The sequence below is a fragment of the Anguilla rostrata genome, chromosome 17, assembly GCF_018555375.3.
Source record: "Anguilla rostrata isolate EN2019 chromosome 17, ASM1855537v3, whole genome shotgun sequence".
NCBI lineage: Eukaryota > Metazoa > Chordata > Actinopteri > Anguilliformes > Anguillidae > Anguilla > Anguilla rostrata.
The window spans coordinates 12,750,854-12,767,455 of record NC_057949.1 but is presented as its reverse complement, the minus strand read 5'-3'; the positions used below and the strand labels follow the sequence as shown (position 1 = coordinate 12,767,455).

At 40.0% G+C, this 16,602-nt stretch overlaps 1 protein-coding gene across 1 annotated transcript; it reads right to left on the bottom strand.

Annotated features, from left to right (window-relative positions):
* Positions 1–10,616: 10,616 nt before the first annotated feature.
* LOC135243650 (carbohydrate sulfotransferase 12-like) lies at positions 10,617–16,032 on the bottom strand. Its single transcript, XM_064315623.1, has 2 exons — positions 15,644–16,032; positions 10,617–14,393 (listed from the first exon to the last, which is right to left on the bottom strand). Exon 2 carries the CDS (start codon positions 14,309–14,311, stop codon positions 13,082–13,084), a length of 1,230 nt encoding a protein of 409 aa, XP_064171693.1. The 5' UTR covers positions 14,312–14,393; positions 15,644–16,032; the 3' UTR covers positions 10,617–13,081.
* Between the last annotated feature and the right edge of the window lie 570 nt (positions 16,033–16,602).

Here is a 16,602-nt window from a genome sequence, read left to right as displayed (position 1 = left end):
GCCATGCGGTGAAAAAGCGGCATTAGAGGCTGTGCTGTGGTGCAAGTCCTCCAGGCCCCAGTCGAGCAGTAAACAGGGAGAAACCGAGATGGGAATGCACATTTATAGGACAGGAAGTGACGTACTGCACCCAATCACCATGTGATATGCCTGACAAGCCATAGTCATGTGACTGTGACATGATTCTGACCTGTTGATTCAAAATGGTGCCCATAGAGCCTACATATTGATAAACATTTTGGTGTTAATAGGTCATTCGTAACTACTTAGCTTTGTATGAATAATTCTAAATTGAAATCTCTTCTGTATTTGTACCTTTATGTATGTTTCCAAATACATCAATTTTGATCTTACCAAAGAACAAATTCAGATAAGAAAAAAACGTGTCAGTCGAAACGTTCATATGCACATTTCATGATCAAATCTCACTGAATGCATGTTTTGCTAATTGGACATGGAGCTTCTATAGACTTCAAAGCAGCAAGGCTTGTGAAAGTAAGCTCAGATCTGGCAGATCTCAAAGGTTCAAACATTTTCTAGTAGTAAACACACATCTTCCTCTGTTGTATTAATACATCCAGCGTACCTACAGATTCAGTGGCTCACTGAAAAAGTCAGGCATTGATTACCTCAGTGAAAATGTTACCGCCGTCCAATCACTATGCCTTTTTTTATCTCAGTAAAAGTAAACTGTGACTGAGCTTGAGCTTCAAAGAGTCCTACCGCAAATACTATGGGTGGCAGAGATTCTGTACCGGAAGGGTAAACAGCATTATCTCACATAGCCACATGGTGTTTTCTTCCCACTTCTGCCTCTGTGAAGTCACACAACATTTTGAATTAATGAGCTTCGAGGCTGTGCTTCATATTGGATATGTGTTTAGTCTGAACAGGCAAAACACAGCTCCTAATGCCGTCATTATTCTTAAAAATATCTTATGTATCAGTCTGTATTCCAACAGAAGGTCTTCACGAGATACACAGTAAAAAAAAAAAATAAACGGATATTGCCTGTCAATGACTGTGCTGCTGTTGATGATTGACAGGTGCTCAGAAAAGCTTAAACAGGTCACACAAATGACAAACAGTCAGCCTAATGTCTGCTGGCTGAACAATGCAGCAGTGCACTGCAGACAATACTGTCAATTGTACTGTTTGGAATTAACTAAACTAAATCATTTTCTCTGTACCATTTAAACCATTCTGGAACATGCATAGAAAATATGTATCGCTGCATGGTCGCTAACCTCATTAGTTGATTTTTAATTATTGAAAAAAATATTTATTAGTTGATTTACTGTTAAGCAATGTAGCCTTGCTCTCTGGCAACCAACCATTACAATGGTTACTGAGGATTTTCAATGTCTTTCCTGTGTAGAATTTGAAATAATGACCTGGATTTAATCAATATTTGCCCTAAATATTAATTTGCATGGAAAGCGAGTGTTCTTTTTCCCATTGGAAATAATTGTCTGATGATTTCAGGGACCTCCAAAATGAATGTGTGTTTGTGAAGAAAAACCAATAGTATTAATAGTTAATTGATTGCATTTGTAGTCTGTTGCTGTTGTATCCTAAAATAAGGACCAAAGAAGTGTCAATGCCAGTAAAGCAGATCATTGTGAGGCTGAAAAATCTGAAAAAATCAATCACAGACATAATGAAAATGCTGGGTGTCTCAGGGTGTTTTCACATACAATTATTTTAGAATGAAATGGACTCCGTTCTTTTAAAGTGAACCAGCTGCAAATGAACTCGGTCTTTTTTGTGATCACATTGTAAGTGGACTAGAAAGAGGGTTCTGCTCCCTTTCTGGTCAACGTAAGCATTGATGAGATCTCCAACCACTTGCTCACACAACAGCTCCTATAGGACTCCGACCCCACTGCTGCAACACTGGAGAATGGGCAGGGTTTGACATAAGCGACATAAGTACACGTTAAAGGGAAAAAGATTAAAATGAACGGCAATTTCATGCCCTAACAGAACCTGTACCTGAAATTAAGAAATTAAGCATTTGCACCATTGTGACATAAAATTGCCAGGCATTTAAAAAAAATCTTTTTGCCATTTATGCGTAATTGTGCGCCACTTATGTCAACCCCTGATTATGGGTAATTTTCTTTAAGATGGCCTCTGCAGATGTGTTCATCATTTGGTTCTGCTGCATTTCGAGGAAGCGGATGCAAGAAGAGCGCAGGTTTCTTCTGACCACATACAGTAATCTCCCAAACCCCACTGGCAGCTATTCTGCTATTTATTTTTATCCGGGTACACTCAGAAGTCACTGCAGCTGCATACAAGTCTCGAGGTATTAAAGTGTTTGGCAAAATGCAAAGCAGACTGGGGCCTTGCATTTTTCACAAATTAAGTGGACCTTGAAAAGAACCGCAAACAAATTGTGTTGAGACAAGCTCCTGAGGTGTTCTGAGTTTGGTTAGTTTCCAAGTTTGTTTTCCATGTTCACATATTTTTTAAATAAATAAAATATAATTAAAACAAAAGCTAAGTCAGCAGTTTGAGTCCACTTGAGAGGCTGAAATGAACCAAGTGTGACAACACCGTCAAAATCACCAGTTTGGCTCATTAGGAAGCAAGAATGCACTGGCAGCAATAGACTACCAATAGACAATGACCACAGAAGACCATTGTAGTGGATGATTTGAGAATACTTTCAATTGTTAATAAATACCCCTTTTCAACTGTGAAGCAGATAAAGAACACTTTCCAGGATGTAGGCATAGGTGTGTCAAAGACTGCCATAAAGAGAAGACCACACCAGCGTAACCTCAGAGGGTTCACCACAGGTAAGCCTTAAGAACAGAACGGCCAGTTTAGAGTTTGCTAAAAAGTACATTAAAAACTGTAGAGTTATAGAACAAAGTCTATCAGATGAGGTGCATATTGACCTGTTTGGAGAAAGAAACTGCTCCTTTATGCATACACCATTCTATGTCTCTTCAGCCAGCTGTTGCTGCAGTAATTAAAAGACAGCCTGGACCATTTTTGTACTTTTTTATTTAAAACTCTGGGTTGGGTAAGTAAAATGGCCACTGACCATCAGCATTGCCAACTTTGACGGTTGAAGACAAATTGGTTGAATTGTCACTGACTTTTCACTAACTGTTGCAGCTTGCATCCATTTCAAGACCTTGATGATAATCTACAGGGTGGCAAATGGAGAAGTTCCATCACACCTCCAGTCAATCCTCAGACCGTACATGTTGACAAAACAGCTCCTTTTTACAGTCTTGGGCAAGATGGCTGTTTCTTCCCTGTGTGCTGTGTAACTGGCCAGGGAGCCCATCTGTCCTGGTCCCGCAGACATAGCATGAACTTTTCACAGTGAACAGGCCTGCATATCATTCATCTTCCAAAACGGGCTAAAGACCTACCTAGCACTTGCTATTTGATTTGTGTATGCGTGTGTGTGCGTGTGTGCATGTGTGCCTGTGTGCGTGTTAGCGTGTGTGCGTGTGTGCGTGCATGCGTGCGTGATATGATTTTTGTATGCACACAGACTCTCTGATTTGGGACTGCTGTTCTTAGCCAGATTCACATCACTGTTTCTAAAGGACTCAGGTGGATGCATTTATGTTCTCTCAGACTGTACGGCACTCAGGCTGAGTGTGTGGTGAATGAAGGTAATGTGCTGTACTAGATGTGTGAGACTGAAAAGCCAACTGCCATTTTAGCTCTTAAAAATAGTCAGAGTTAAAGTAGACATGAGATTGAAACCTTTTTAGCTTATTTTTTTTTCTTCCAGAACAAACTATTACAGGCATTGGCTTATATTTTGGTCACTGTGCATCATGATTTGACTGCTTTGGCTTTAGAGAGTTATCTCACTTGGTTTAGAACATTAAAATTAGCCTGGCAGCACTGCTGGACATTGCAGTGGTGGTGTGTTGTTCGTTTTTGTTTATTTGCCACCAGACACTGGGCAGCATTACTATGGGAAGCCATGTTATCTGATAAGACAACAAATAAAATAATTATTCATGTGATGAATCAGCACATGCCACAGAAAATCCCAGGGATGATTGTTCTAAAAACAATGGCTATATGAAAGCTAAAAATAAAACCTAATTTCCTGTCTTGATCCTTTCAGTTCTGTTTGAAAGCAAAGCACATATGACAAAAACTTTTGCAGAGACACCTCTCACAGTACAGTGTATATTTCAAGATAACTGCTGGAAAAAGCTGCAACCATTGCTGATCCAACTTTCTTCAACTTGCATGCTTCAAGAACATTTTTGGATCACAGCGACGAAAGGGAGATGGCTAAGAAACATCCATCCATTATCTATACCCGCTTATTCTGGGCAGGGTCATCATACATTGGGTGAGAGACAGGAATACACCATGGACAGGCCTCCAATCTGTAGCAGGGCACACACACCATTCACTCCCACACTCAAAGCTATGAGCAATTTTGAGTGTCCAATTAGCCTACCTGCATGTCTTTGGACTGTGTGAGGAAACCAGAGTACTCAGAGGAAACCCACACGGACACGGGGGGAACAATACAAACTCCACACAGAAAGGCCCAGCCCGGATTTGAACCCAGGACCTTCTTGCCGTGAGCGCTAACCACCATACCACCATGCCACTCCGGCTAAGAACCATGCCGTGTGGAACTGCATGTGGGAGGGGGAGGGGGGGCATACTGTTAGGGCATTCTGTCAAAATCCCAAGAGACCCAGTTAGATAAGTTAGTAAACCATCTCCTCAGAGAAAGAGTGAAGAAACCTCCCACCCATGTCCTCTCTCAGAAGTGAATACTCAGTAGCAGCCTGAAAAGGTCCAATAAGGTTCGCACCATAAATTCCTGTGTGATGAGGTCTAATCGGCTGTGCACCCATGGACGCATGCTCATACAAATCTAAGAATTTCAACAGAGATTGGATTTACTGTATTGTCCACTGCCTTTAAATCTAGAATAAATTGGATCTTGAGGAATTTACCATTTTCTATTCAGCCAATGTCTTTGACAGCCAATCTTGTAATATGATTGTGTGATGGAAAAAGAAGAAAAGCAAATTGCTGTAAGAAGCAAAAAAGAACTGTTTTTGCTTGGGTCACATTTTTAAGGAGTTCATTCCATCTTAAAAAAGAGCAAAAAAGACATGTCATTCTGATCCTGAAAAATGACATTATTTGACTAACTATACTGTAGTAATTATGTGTTTATTGGATCCCCCATTTACCTCCAAAGACAGCTACAGGTAACCACCAATTTAAAGGAAACACTTCACTAAACGAGAGCTAAAAAGTAAATTGAAAGCAGGTGCTTCCACACAGGTGAGGTTCATGAGTTAATTAAGCAATTAACCATCCCAGCATGCTCAGGCTGTGTATAAAAATGCTGGGCATAGCCTGTTGCTCCTTATTTCAAGCTTTTGTGACTGCAGTTAGAGATCTCAGTGACAAGCCTGCATAGGTTTGAAATGCTGGGTAAAACATGAAAAACTGAATCACTGCAAATATCAATCTTGGGTATGAGCAGGCAGTTTAATCAAGAATAGTCTGTTAAATTGTGAGGAACACTATGGTTTGTGCTTCTTTTTTAGGCTGTACTCAAGCACAATTCAGCCAGACCATTTCTGTTAACAGAAACTGAAAGAGTATGTCCATTTCTTCAAAAAACTGGCTTGTTGCATTTTAAAACCTTTTAAGATTTTGTTTAAAGCAAAAAAACAAAATGGTCCCATTTATTTTTAATTGGACTTTGCATTTAGAACCAAAATAATATATTTCAATCCAAGAAAGCTAAAATGGAAGTACAGTTGTCTAGTTTTTATTTGATTCTAAAATGCATTGAAGTATTCAAACCATTTGCTCTTTCAACCTGAAAACGATTCAAGGTCATTAGAAAGATCGCAAAAGTTGTGTGACAGTGTCAGAGAGAACCTGCCTCCAGGCAAATTGCAAAATGCTGTGGGTGGTCGAGTTGCTGTGCGCAAACATGAAGGCCACTCGTTCCTCCTGAGTGATGTCATCTCGGCTGCAACCACATCATGATCTAAAGCAGCGGTGGGCAATTCCAGGCCTGGAGGGCCGGTGTGTTTGCAGGTTATTGTTTCAAGCAATTATCCTGGCTAAATGAGCTAATTAGCTGTATGCTCCAACACTGGTTCACTAGTAGATTAGATCACAGTAAAACATTTCAGATAGGGACACAAGAACAGTCTTTAACTGTCATTCATGTGCTTATCAAGCAAACGTCAAGCTAAATGGCAGATGGCATAATTATTAGGGCTAATTAAGTAATTAAGGCCAACAGTTGGCATGACAACCAGAAATGGATACAGCCCTCGTTGACCCCCTCTGGTCTAAAGCAGTGGTTCTCGGTCCTGGGAACCCCTGTGTGTGCTGGTTTTTATTCCAATCACAACTGCAATGCCTGAATTTTAACATGCTGGTAATTTTTTTAATTTGCTACTGTTCATGTTTTGAGAGATTATTTAAGCCACATTTTCATAAATAGCTATGTATGTCGTGAAGAATAAAATTCCCATATTCACATGTGCTTATTGTGCTAAGCAACTGCTCTAAGGAGACCGTTCAAGCAGGAAAAGAGTTACAGTCAGGAAGGACAACAGCGCACTCTTGTGGAAGAGTTTGGAAGTGCAATCATAACTGGGACTGTGGACACATCAGGCTTGTTTGCCAAGAGATCCAAACCTGCACTATGGCCCCGGTGCATAACCAACTACCGAATCTATCTCTCACAACATGGGACACTACTGTACACTGCATGATAAATGGGACAGAACTGCCCCAAAGTCTGTGATTTGCTCCAGCTGATTGATATATTGTTTATAGGACAGACTGTTTAACTATGGTACAGCAGGGGGTGCCAGTAGTTCTGGAGAGCCAAAGCGTTGACTGGTTTTTGTTGCTATGAGACCGATCAATTCAAGTAGTTGTTTACTTGCCTTACCTGGTTCAGACCTTGGCCTGAATTTCAGGGCTCCTTTGAAACAGATTTTTTTGTCAGTGGGACTACTGTGTATAAATGACTACAGTGTATAAATGATATATAAAACAAAAATAATTGTGGTTATTGATTATTAAAGTAGACATCAGGCCTTATGTTCACCCAGTGTTGATTGGTGAAAATTCTAACATGGTAATAACCAGGCCCAAAAAGGAAGTATATCCATACAAGAAATGGACAGGTGGACATGCACAAACTGAAGAAAGTATGGGCAGTCCCTACTTTTTATAATCAAAATGTGTTTTAGTAATATCATACATAATTGGAAATCTAATCGATTCATGTTTAATACATAATCATACAGTAAAATTTAACCAAATAAGTGATTTGTTACGTCTAATTGTACAGCTTGATGCCTTATGGCCAGAATTACATATGCAACATAACATACCTCTGCTGTCAATCATGCATATGCGCCTTTTTCCACAAACAAACACAGTTCCACTGTAGGTGGTTTGGGGGGCTGAACAGACTAATATCATGGCCTATATTATAAGTGGCTCCATCCGGTTTTGTAAGAGCAGCTAACATATTCCTGGAAGAATTGTGAAAAGGGAAGGTCATGCCTGACAAAGGATGGTCATGGTTGACAAATCTTTTGCCATTCGTTGAGGAAGCTACCTAGTGTTTTGATTGTTATGATAAAGTTGTTCTTCAACAATCGGTATATTAAAAAACATGGCATGTGACTGCATTATATTGGTCAGAAACAGGAACAGAATTTTTAAAAGTCCCTAGTCAGGAAGGCTTCTGACCATGTTGTAAAATTATCACACATCACCAGAATATACTTCCGTCCTGTGCATGAGGGAAGTGGTCTAGTAAAATCTCTGCCACGGCAGAAAAAGGACAATTGCCAACACGTTGATACCAGTCTCTTAGTCTATGCAGCTGGATTATTTTTGGCATGTTACACATCGCGTACATTAATGGTAGGTCGCTTTACTCATATGTGGATTCCACCAGTGTTATCTAATTGCAGCACACATTTTCTCAGGAGAACTGTGCCTATAAAGGGGATTGCACAGTGCGTAAATAGTTCTGCCCAGGTAAACTGCTGTTACAAGGAAAAAAATGTTTTGTGTTGATTTGTGTTGCGATGAGCTTTCACTTTAAAACTGGCAACTTTATTTGGGAGTTTTAATACCTTCCTGTTATTTAATCATGCTTCCAGGGCTATCCTGGAAGCCACTTTTTATCTATATCACTGCATAATCTGACGTGCATGTTAACTTTTTTTCATTAAATAAATGAAATAATAAGTTTAAAAATGTTTTGTGTTTTCTCAGGTTCGCTTTTTCAAATTACATTTTGTCAAAAGATCTGAAACCATTTAGTATGCAATAATAGAGGAAGTCGGGCAGGGGGAAAATACTTTTTCATGACACTGTGTGTGTGTGTGTGTGTGTGTGTGTGTATTGGCAATTTTGTGTGATGTGGTTACTCCTAATGCAACGCTGACAAGGTTGCGAAACGACCAAGCCTAGATAGATGGCTGCATTTCATTCACTTCCTCATTTCATCACGTATAACAAATTTATCCTTGCATCACGTCCGTGTCACCGAAGAATTCTTTAGCCTGACCCACTGGTCGTTTGACATTCCATTCATGATGATCATACTGCAGACTTGAGTTTTGATTGCTCTTTTTGTTAATACTCTGGTACCACTCTGCCTGTTCACTTGGTCCTCCTTCCACTGGTAAGAATCTATCATTATCAATTATGAGCTAACATATGCTATCTGCTACAAAATCCTTTACTTCTTTTAACATTACTGCATCCAGGCCCGAATCAGATTTCTCTGCCCTAGGCCAGAAACAATATGCCCTAAAACCACAATCAAATGGGGATGGGGAAACTACACGAATAACCATCGCTATCATTGGTTACATTTGTGTTGCATTAGAAATACTGTCATAAAAACATAATTCCAATATAATCTGAAAGAACAGAACAAATAGCTAGACTTTAACGATATTTACTTTGGTCCACTACGGCAATTTTTGCCCAGTTTTTAGTTGTCTCATTTAAGTGTCGAAATCTCAAAATCTATTTACTGCACATTCACAATTGAAAATTTGAATTAAAGCAGCATCTTTAGTTGGAACATGTGGGAACACACAAACTGGCCCCCTTCCCCAGTACCTGCCACAAAAACAAATGCATGGTGCTGTTTTGGGACTATTTCCCTTGCATAACTTGCCACTTGACGTGGTGCAATAGCAAAGGCTAACAGGCTGGTGATAAATAGGTTACCATTTCACAAAATGGAAGGACAACTATGCCACATTCTTGAGGTGCAATTACTGCTTTTCAACCCACTGTTTAATGCTATCACTTGGCTTCACTCCAATGTGACTCAGGCCGCAAATATTTCCCATAAGCATGAATCAACTGGATACAGAAAGAGATGCACACTTCCTGAAGAATCTCAATAGCTGCTATCTGGCCAAAATGTTATATTCAGTTCCTGAAAACCCTGAGGCAGAGACAGCCCAGAATAATTTAGACTTCATGGCAACAGCTGTACAATTAAAGGGTCCTCTTCTTAAACTGATGGTTGAAAAGCTGACACTGTAAATACAATCTTCACACCCTAGCTGGTTAAGCACATGCACCAACACGCTCTCCTGTTCAGAAATGATGTGCAATGTAGCCTCCATAAATTACTGAGTTACTGTCACCATTTGCAAAGGTTTGTTCTTCATACACACACACACATACACACAATATCAAAGCCTTCCTTCTGAAAACATAATTTCTTCAGGTCTATTGGCAGTTCATTAAAAAAACACATCTGCTTGAACATCTGTGCACAACGTACAAGCTCTTGATTTCTGGTGTAGTGAGGTTTGGTCAGGTTTAATCAGAACAAATTAACTTCAACAACCAATCACAATTCTATACATCTGTAGAGCCCAATAACACAGACACGACAGTGGTTTGTAAATAAAGGTTATATATATATATATTGGCTATGAATATGTGAATAGACTAAATGGAAACAATATTGTGCACAATATGAGGAATAATATTATGTACATGTGCTCGCTTGGTTCCGGTCAAGGCGACTTTGGATGTGCACAGATCTTCCGGCCTGCAAGGGAGATACAGTGGAAAAGTATGTGCGTAGATGCGTGTTCCTCAAAACAGCTGTCGATGGGAGCCATCTTGGTTTATTTCGCAGGCAGTGGCAGGCCAACTCAGACAGGTCTCGGCGATCAGACGAGGTGCGCGTAAGGACTCGCAGAGAAGTCTGCCGATTTCCTTACTGCGTCTGGTTGGGCAGACAAGCGTCTTTACGCTTTACGCAAAGCTTTTAGCAAATTTTTATGCTCACAAAATCACTGATGTCACAGAACCTCACGTGTTCCCTGGAACCTGGTAGGTAGATTATTTTTGGCACAAAACCTTTGATTGGCTCATGGTATTGGAGCTGTTAACCAAACACCGATAGATAAACCATTGATTACTGCTTTGATATTTAAGCATGTTAAATCTGGGTCCCCATTTCCTCCTACAAGGCATGTTCCTGCCCCAAGCTGGTGCCTTAATTGATCAAGCAGGGAGTGAGTTTATTGCAGGGTCACAACATGAAGAGGCCAGTCAAATTAATCAATCAAATTTTATTTGTATAGCGTTTTTATACTTTATTTTTTTTATATTTTATTTTACAGCAGTTATCACAATACGCTTCACAGACAACCCTGGCCTAAACCCCCACAGGAGCAAGCCTAAGGCAACAGTGGCAAGGGAAAACTCCCTGCGGCAGAAGGGAAGAAACCTTGGAAGGAACGAGACTCAAGGGGGAAACCCATCCTCCTCAGGTCAGCTCAGGGTGTTGATTGGTGACCAACATGTCAGTCAGACAGGCACTTAATTATGCCTTAGCTGACCAGAAAAAGTTAATAGTGGATGTGACTAAGCAGAGGGTCAGTCCTTTGGTCAGGAATGCAGTCCATTTTCACTTAAGAGCATATAGATCAAAAAAGCCTTATAAAATACTGCTAAATCATTGGCTCCCCCCACCCCGCCCTGCCCCCACCAGCCCCCTCGACAAAAAACTGCTGCAATCATCAATGTCAGGAAAATAGTTGGAATTATGCTTATTAAAAGCATTTTTTAATGGTAGCAAAAATATACAAATTATATATATATATATATATATATATATATATATATATATATATACACACAAATTAAAAATACCAAATATGCAGGCTGTTTAATACACGTTTCCCTTCCCCAACATTCATAAAAATGATCAACGATTTTACATACAGACATGCAAAAAGTAGCCAGAGTTGGCAGGAGTGTGTTCATTTCAATAACACTAACAGCATAAAATGCTGGCATGTGCATAAGATGAAAAAAAAAATTGAAACCAATAAATATTTCCTCATGGAAAATGCACACTGTGTGTACTAAAAATGAAACCTCATAATATACTCATCTCGATATGGGAAATCACATCTTTCTGTACATATTTATTACGAGGGACAAATATTGCTTTCTACCCATACTTCATAATGGTACATAGTTGATATGGTTGTTAGAACACAAGACACACATGCTCTGTAAACGGGGTGCATGGCTTCCAGATATTTCCTATGGAAGCCTAATTGTGTGCAGTTTTAATCATTCATTCAACAATTAATTGACCCATCTAAAGAGCATAAATTTGAGACCTCCAACACGCCTCAGAAATCCAAAGCAAAAAACTGCATTCCAGACAGACGTAAACACCAATGCTATGCTCACAAGTTGAAACGTGGACCATTATCACTTAATTCATAAATGGGAAAAATGATCGGGCACAGAATAAATGAGTTTAGGCTCCTGTCAAAAAAGATATTAACAGGAAAAGTGCTAACTTTGGATACTGGACACACTGAGATATCATTAACGCAACCCAGGCACGTGTGCTCTCTCCACCAGCCGGCGTAGCCGAGATCAATTCGCTTCTCCGGCGGACCGAATGCTACATGCTTCAACTGTAAAATGAATTTTGTAATCACAAATACAGTTGCCATCGCAAATGTTACTTGAAATCATATGCCCAGTCTTCCTATTGTTCATTGCTGAAAATTTTCTGGTGAGTGAACCCCTTTCAAAGCTGTTGTGTACCCTGTGTAAACATTTTTGTCTTGTTTCCTTATAACAGCAACAAATTATATTTTTGTAACTGTTTGTTCTTTAAAATAATAGTCCTGATTACAGAATTCTGTTTGAAGCTTTTTGGGAAGTATCAATTCCCAAATGTGTTTAAACTCCTGAGTTTAACCCCAATACTAATTCAATGTACTGTAGTCTAGTAAACTAGCAAGAACATTACGTTTAAACGTTTTACAGAGGTTTTGGTGAGAAGATTGGGACTTGATACATGTATTTGACCATTTAGATAATGTTCAAGTTTAGTTGGCAATAATTGAAGCTAGCAAACGTGGTACAATTAGCAAGATGGTGAAGTCATTTATAGGCTTATTGTCGCTTGGCTCCAATGTTTATCTAACACAGTTTGGATGCAGATTACAAGTCAATTTTGTAAGTGTCCAGTTAAGACTGGATGCATATACCTGCTATATGACATGCACAACTCCATTGATTTTCTTTTTGCATTAATAAATTACCCTGTTCGAAAAGCAATTCAACGTTTTTAACACTGGATAATCTATTAATTATCAATGAAGACAAACATGCTACCTCACAATACAGTTCCACAACTTTCTACATTATCATTTATCCAAAACAAAGTACTGCTTGGCATCTCCTTCCTCCCTACCAATATTATTCTTTCCAAAAGAATTGTTGCAGATTCAGGTCCTGCTGTTGGAAACCTTTCTAATGTACATTAAATTATTGTACATATTCCAGTGCCCATTGAATTCACTGAGTACAATTAAGAAGCCAATGTCAGCTGGATTGTGATTCTTCAGAATGGACGGATTAATGGAGGGCTCACACTTCATAAATGCCATGTGGGCCATCAGGGATTTTTTGCTCTGATATTAATTTTCTGGTGAGGAAAATAAATGTAATCTCAAAGCTGTCTCTAAAAACTCCCCAGGAGGTTTGCCTACAAGTCCTGTAACAGTTTTTCTGGCTTAGGGTATCCAAAGAATTTGTAGTCTGGTTCATAGAGCTTGTATAGTTTCCTGGTTGACTCATAGGGGATGCTGGAAAACCAGTATTGCTGCCAACTGCTAGTTGTTCTGTTGTTGTAGCTGGGAGGGAAATGGATGATGTTATCCACCTGAAGGATGCGGAGCAAGTGCTCGGCATCCTCATCCACAGTCTCCAACTTTCCTATGAAGTCATATTTGATTTGGCAGGGATGACACAAGCGATATACTTGTTTCCAGTGCTCGTTGAAGGGCCTCTGTTTTTCTGTTTTTGGGTCCAATAGATACTGAATGAAATGAGAAAAAGACGGTTGAATACCGGATCTGAAGGCATCAACGACTGAAGCTGGGGGGTTGGAGTAATTGCCATACCTCTTCAGCATGACGGTGGAAAACCTTCTGTAGAAGTCCTCGTTCGCTGTTGCAAGCTTGTCTCTGTAGGCCGAGATCAGACGCACAAACGGGTCCCTGACAAACAGGAACTTGGTATAATTCTTCAGCTTGACTTTCCTCAAGCGACGAGAGAACTTGTTGAGGGTGAGATGGACTTTAATTTCATGAACTTGCTCTAATGGAACATCCATAGGGTCCCTGTAGGGCACACCGTTGTCTAGGAGGGTCTCGCTCAGCACTATCATGACACGCTTCCAGTGGCTGCACGCCACCTTGGGCACGTAGCAGTAGATGATCCCGTGACGGTCGTCAACAATTAGGTGGTCCAGCTCTCTGCTGGGAATGTCGTTAAAAGTTCTGCTCTTGCCCGGAAAGTCTAGGGTGCTGTTGATGCTGCACAAGTCATGCATCAACTGCTTCCTGTCGTCCTGTCTCTTTTTCTTATCCTCAGAGGTGTCCTTGTCTTCTGGTTTGCCGGCAGCCGTGGATGCATTTCCAAAGGCCGCTGGGGTGTTGTCATCCCTTGTTTTTTGACGGGGCTCTGAAGTGCCTTCTAAAAACTTAAGAAATGCATCACTGCCTGACGGGATGGAGTTGTCTTTGTTGTCGACAGCCTCGTGCTTAGGCATGGAGCGACTTATGGGGGGTGGCCGGGAAGCCTGAGATCGTGATATGGTGGTGTGCAGGTAAAAATGAGCAGCTCCCACAGCATCCCAATAAATAATAATCAATAGGATCATAAATACAGAACCCAGGATTAGGCCATTTCGAAAAAATCTTGACTTGCCCATTTCATCTGATCCAAGCTGAGGACATGTTATTATTATCTTAACTCCATGCTAATATCCTCTCGTCTGTCCCACTGTGTTAGCCCTATATTCAACATGAAAAGAAAGGGAGAGAACAAACATGTATTCACTAAAATATTATAAATTACAATATTAATATTGTGTTTCTAAAAAGACAGAAGAGATTGTTCTGTACCATCTCTTCACTGGAAAATCTAAAGGGCTGTATTTTCTAAGCAGTCAATGGCGTATGGTTGCACTGGGTGTGGCTACTGAATGTTGGCGTTTTCATGACTATAAATTACAGCTTTTTCGTCAGCCATTTTTCAAATCTAATGGGATGGTGTAAATATAAGATGATGTGGTTTCACTTTGGTTCAAGGTTTCAAGGCTTAATTCCTTGAGACTACACTTATTTATGGATCAGCTACATTTATTAATTTATTTTTGAGAAAATAATACCCCCATAGCCTACATGGTAAACTACACAGTGAATGGTAAACAATTGTCTCAAGCCAATTTAAGCTATTAAAGGACTCGGTTGAGTAAAAGTTCCTACATGCCTAATAAATCATGTTATGCTTGCAGTTGTGTAACAACACGGTTAATCACTAACAAGCATCATCTTCCCCGGTTCAGCCATTTCTTTTATTTTCGCTTTGTGGTCGGAAGTCGTTGCAAGTTTAACTGCAACGTTGCCATTGAATTCATCTGACAGTTCCATGTATTTAGCAAGTTGCATGACCATGTCTTCCTGTTAGCTATACTTCATATTTCATTGGCTTACATTTAGCTCGATAGCTAACGTCGTACTGAGCCAGAAGGGTAGTTATACTATGGATAAAGGTACTTGATAAATGGCATTCTAGCCTCAACTAGCTGTGCTGGCTAATAATGTGCAACTGCCAACCTCGCTCCTGTTTTACTGAGCACAATGTAGCCCTTTCACGCCGCTCTCTGAGTGAGCTGGTACTCTAGTTCATGTCACAGTTCAGCCTATCCCTCCATGTCTGTTTTCATCATCTGATTATACATAATTCCTTGATCACATTTGAAATGAAAAACACGTGATCAGCTCCAAAAATTACAACCATCAACAGACAGCAACGGGAAAATTTGTCTCAGGAAAAGAGTATCCAAGTTCGGACGAACTTTCTATTTTTCATATCATATTTCAAGGATGAGGAAAAAATAACATGTATTTTTTTCCATTATTGTCAACCTGACTCTGTAATCATGTACAGTAAAGGAATACATACAATTCAGGTCTTTTTTAAAATAAATTTTATGATTCAGTAAGGATACTTAACACTAACTTTTGCAGTGCCAGCTTACCTGTCTCAGGTCTTCTGCTGTCTCTACTCCCTCAATTGTACAAGTTTTGACAAGCAGATCGTAGGCGCTGTTTCACTGCAGTCGGGGAAACCGGTTTCTCTCTAGTTGTATCGTGTTCTTCCTTGACTGCTGACATTTTACGATGACGTTAGAAGTTCGTTCCTGATTCGAAATTTCCGGTCCACCTTAAATCAGTTGAGTAGTGCTATTTATGGTATGCTTTCATGGTCTTCCTTACGCGCTGGCACCGGCAAAAATGTGCTTCGAAAAGTGAGCTAACGGCTCACAGCTCAAATGAGCAATTGAACAAAGGTGATTATGAAACAAAATACTTAATCATATTTTTAATTTAGGGTACGTTCACTTCGCATGTATTTTAAAGGCTGTAATATGGAAAGATCTGACATGCGTCAGACGCAATTTTTTTCCTCCCCAAATTCTAATCGTCTCAACACTGTACCGCGTCACGCGTTATATGAAAGAAACTAAATTAATGTACCTCTGAAATGATGTGGATGAAATATTACTGCACCGTTTGCAAATAACACTCCAAACCACGGGTGCCACCAGGGATTCTGGGCCCCATGAACATCTGGAACCATCTCCCCAGAAAGTCCTATGTTCTCATTTTTTTTGAGGGCCCCTGTCAGTCAGGGCCCTTGGAATCATCCTAACCTCTACAGGAATATTCATGTCTCACAATTGCCTGTCCATGTTAACAGTGCTACACTGGATTAATTTATTAATTATTATTTCCTGACTTCACACAGTTTACTGTCAGATTACACCTGGATTATTTTTCATTGACTAAGAGATGTGTTCTTTATAGGAGGATGTGGCGGGTTTAGGGTCTGAAAAAGTTTATCACCTTATCATAATCTAACCTTTCAGTCAGATCTCTGTCAAACTAACGTTAGGAGACTCAGAGTGCAATGAAGCCACACAGGTGGTATAGCGCC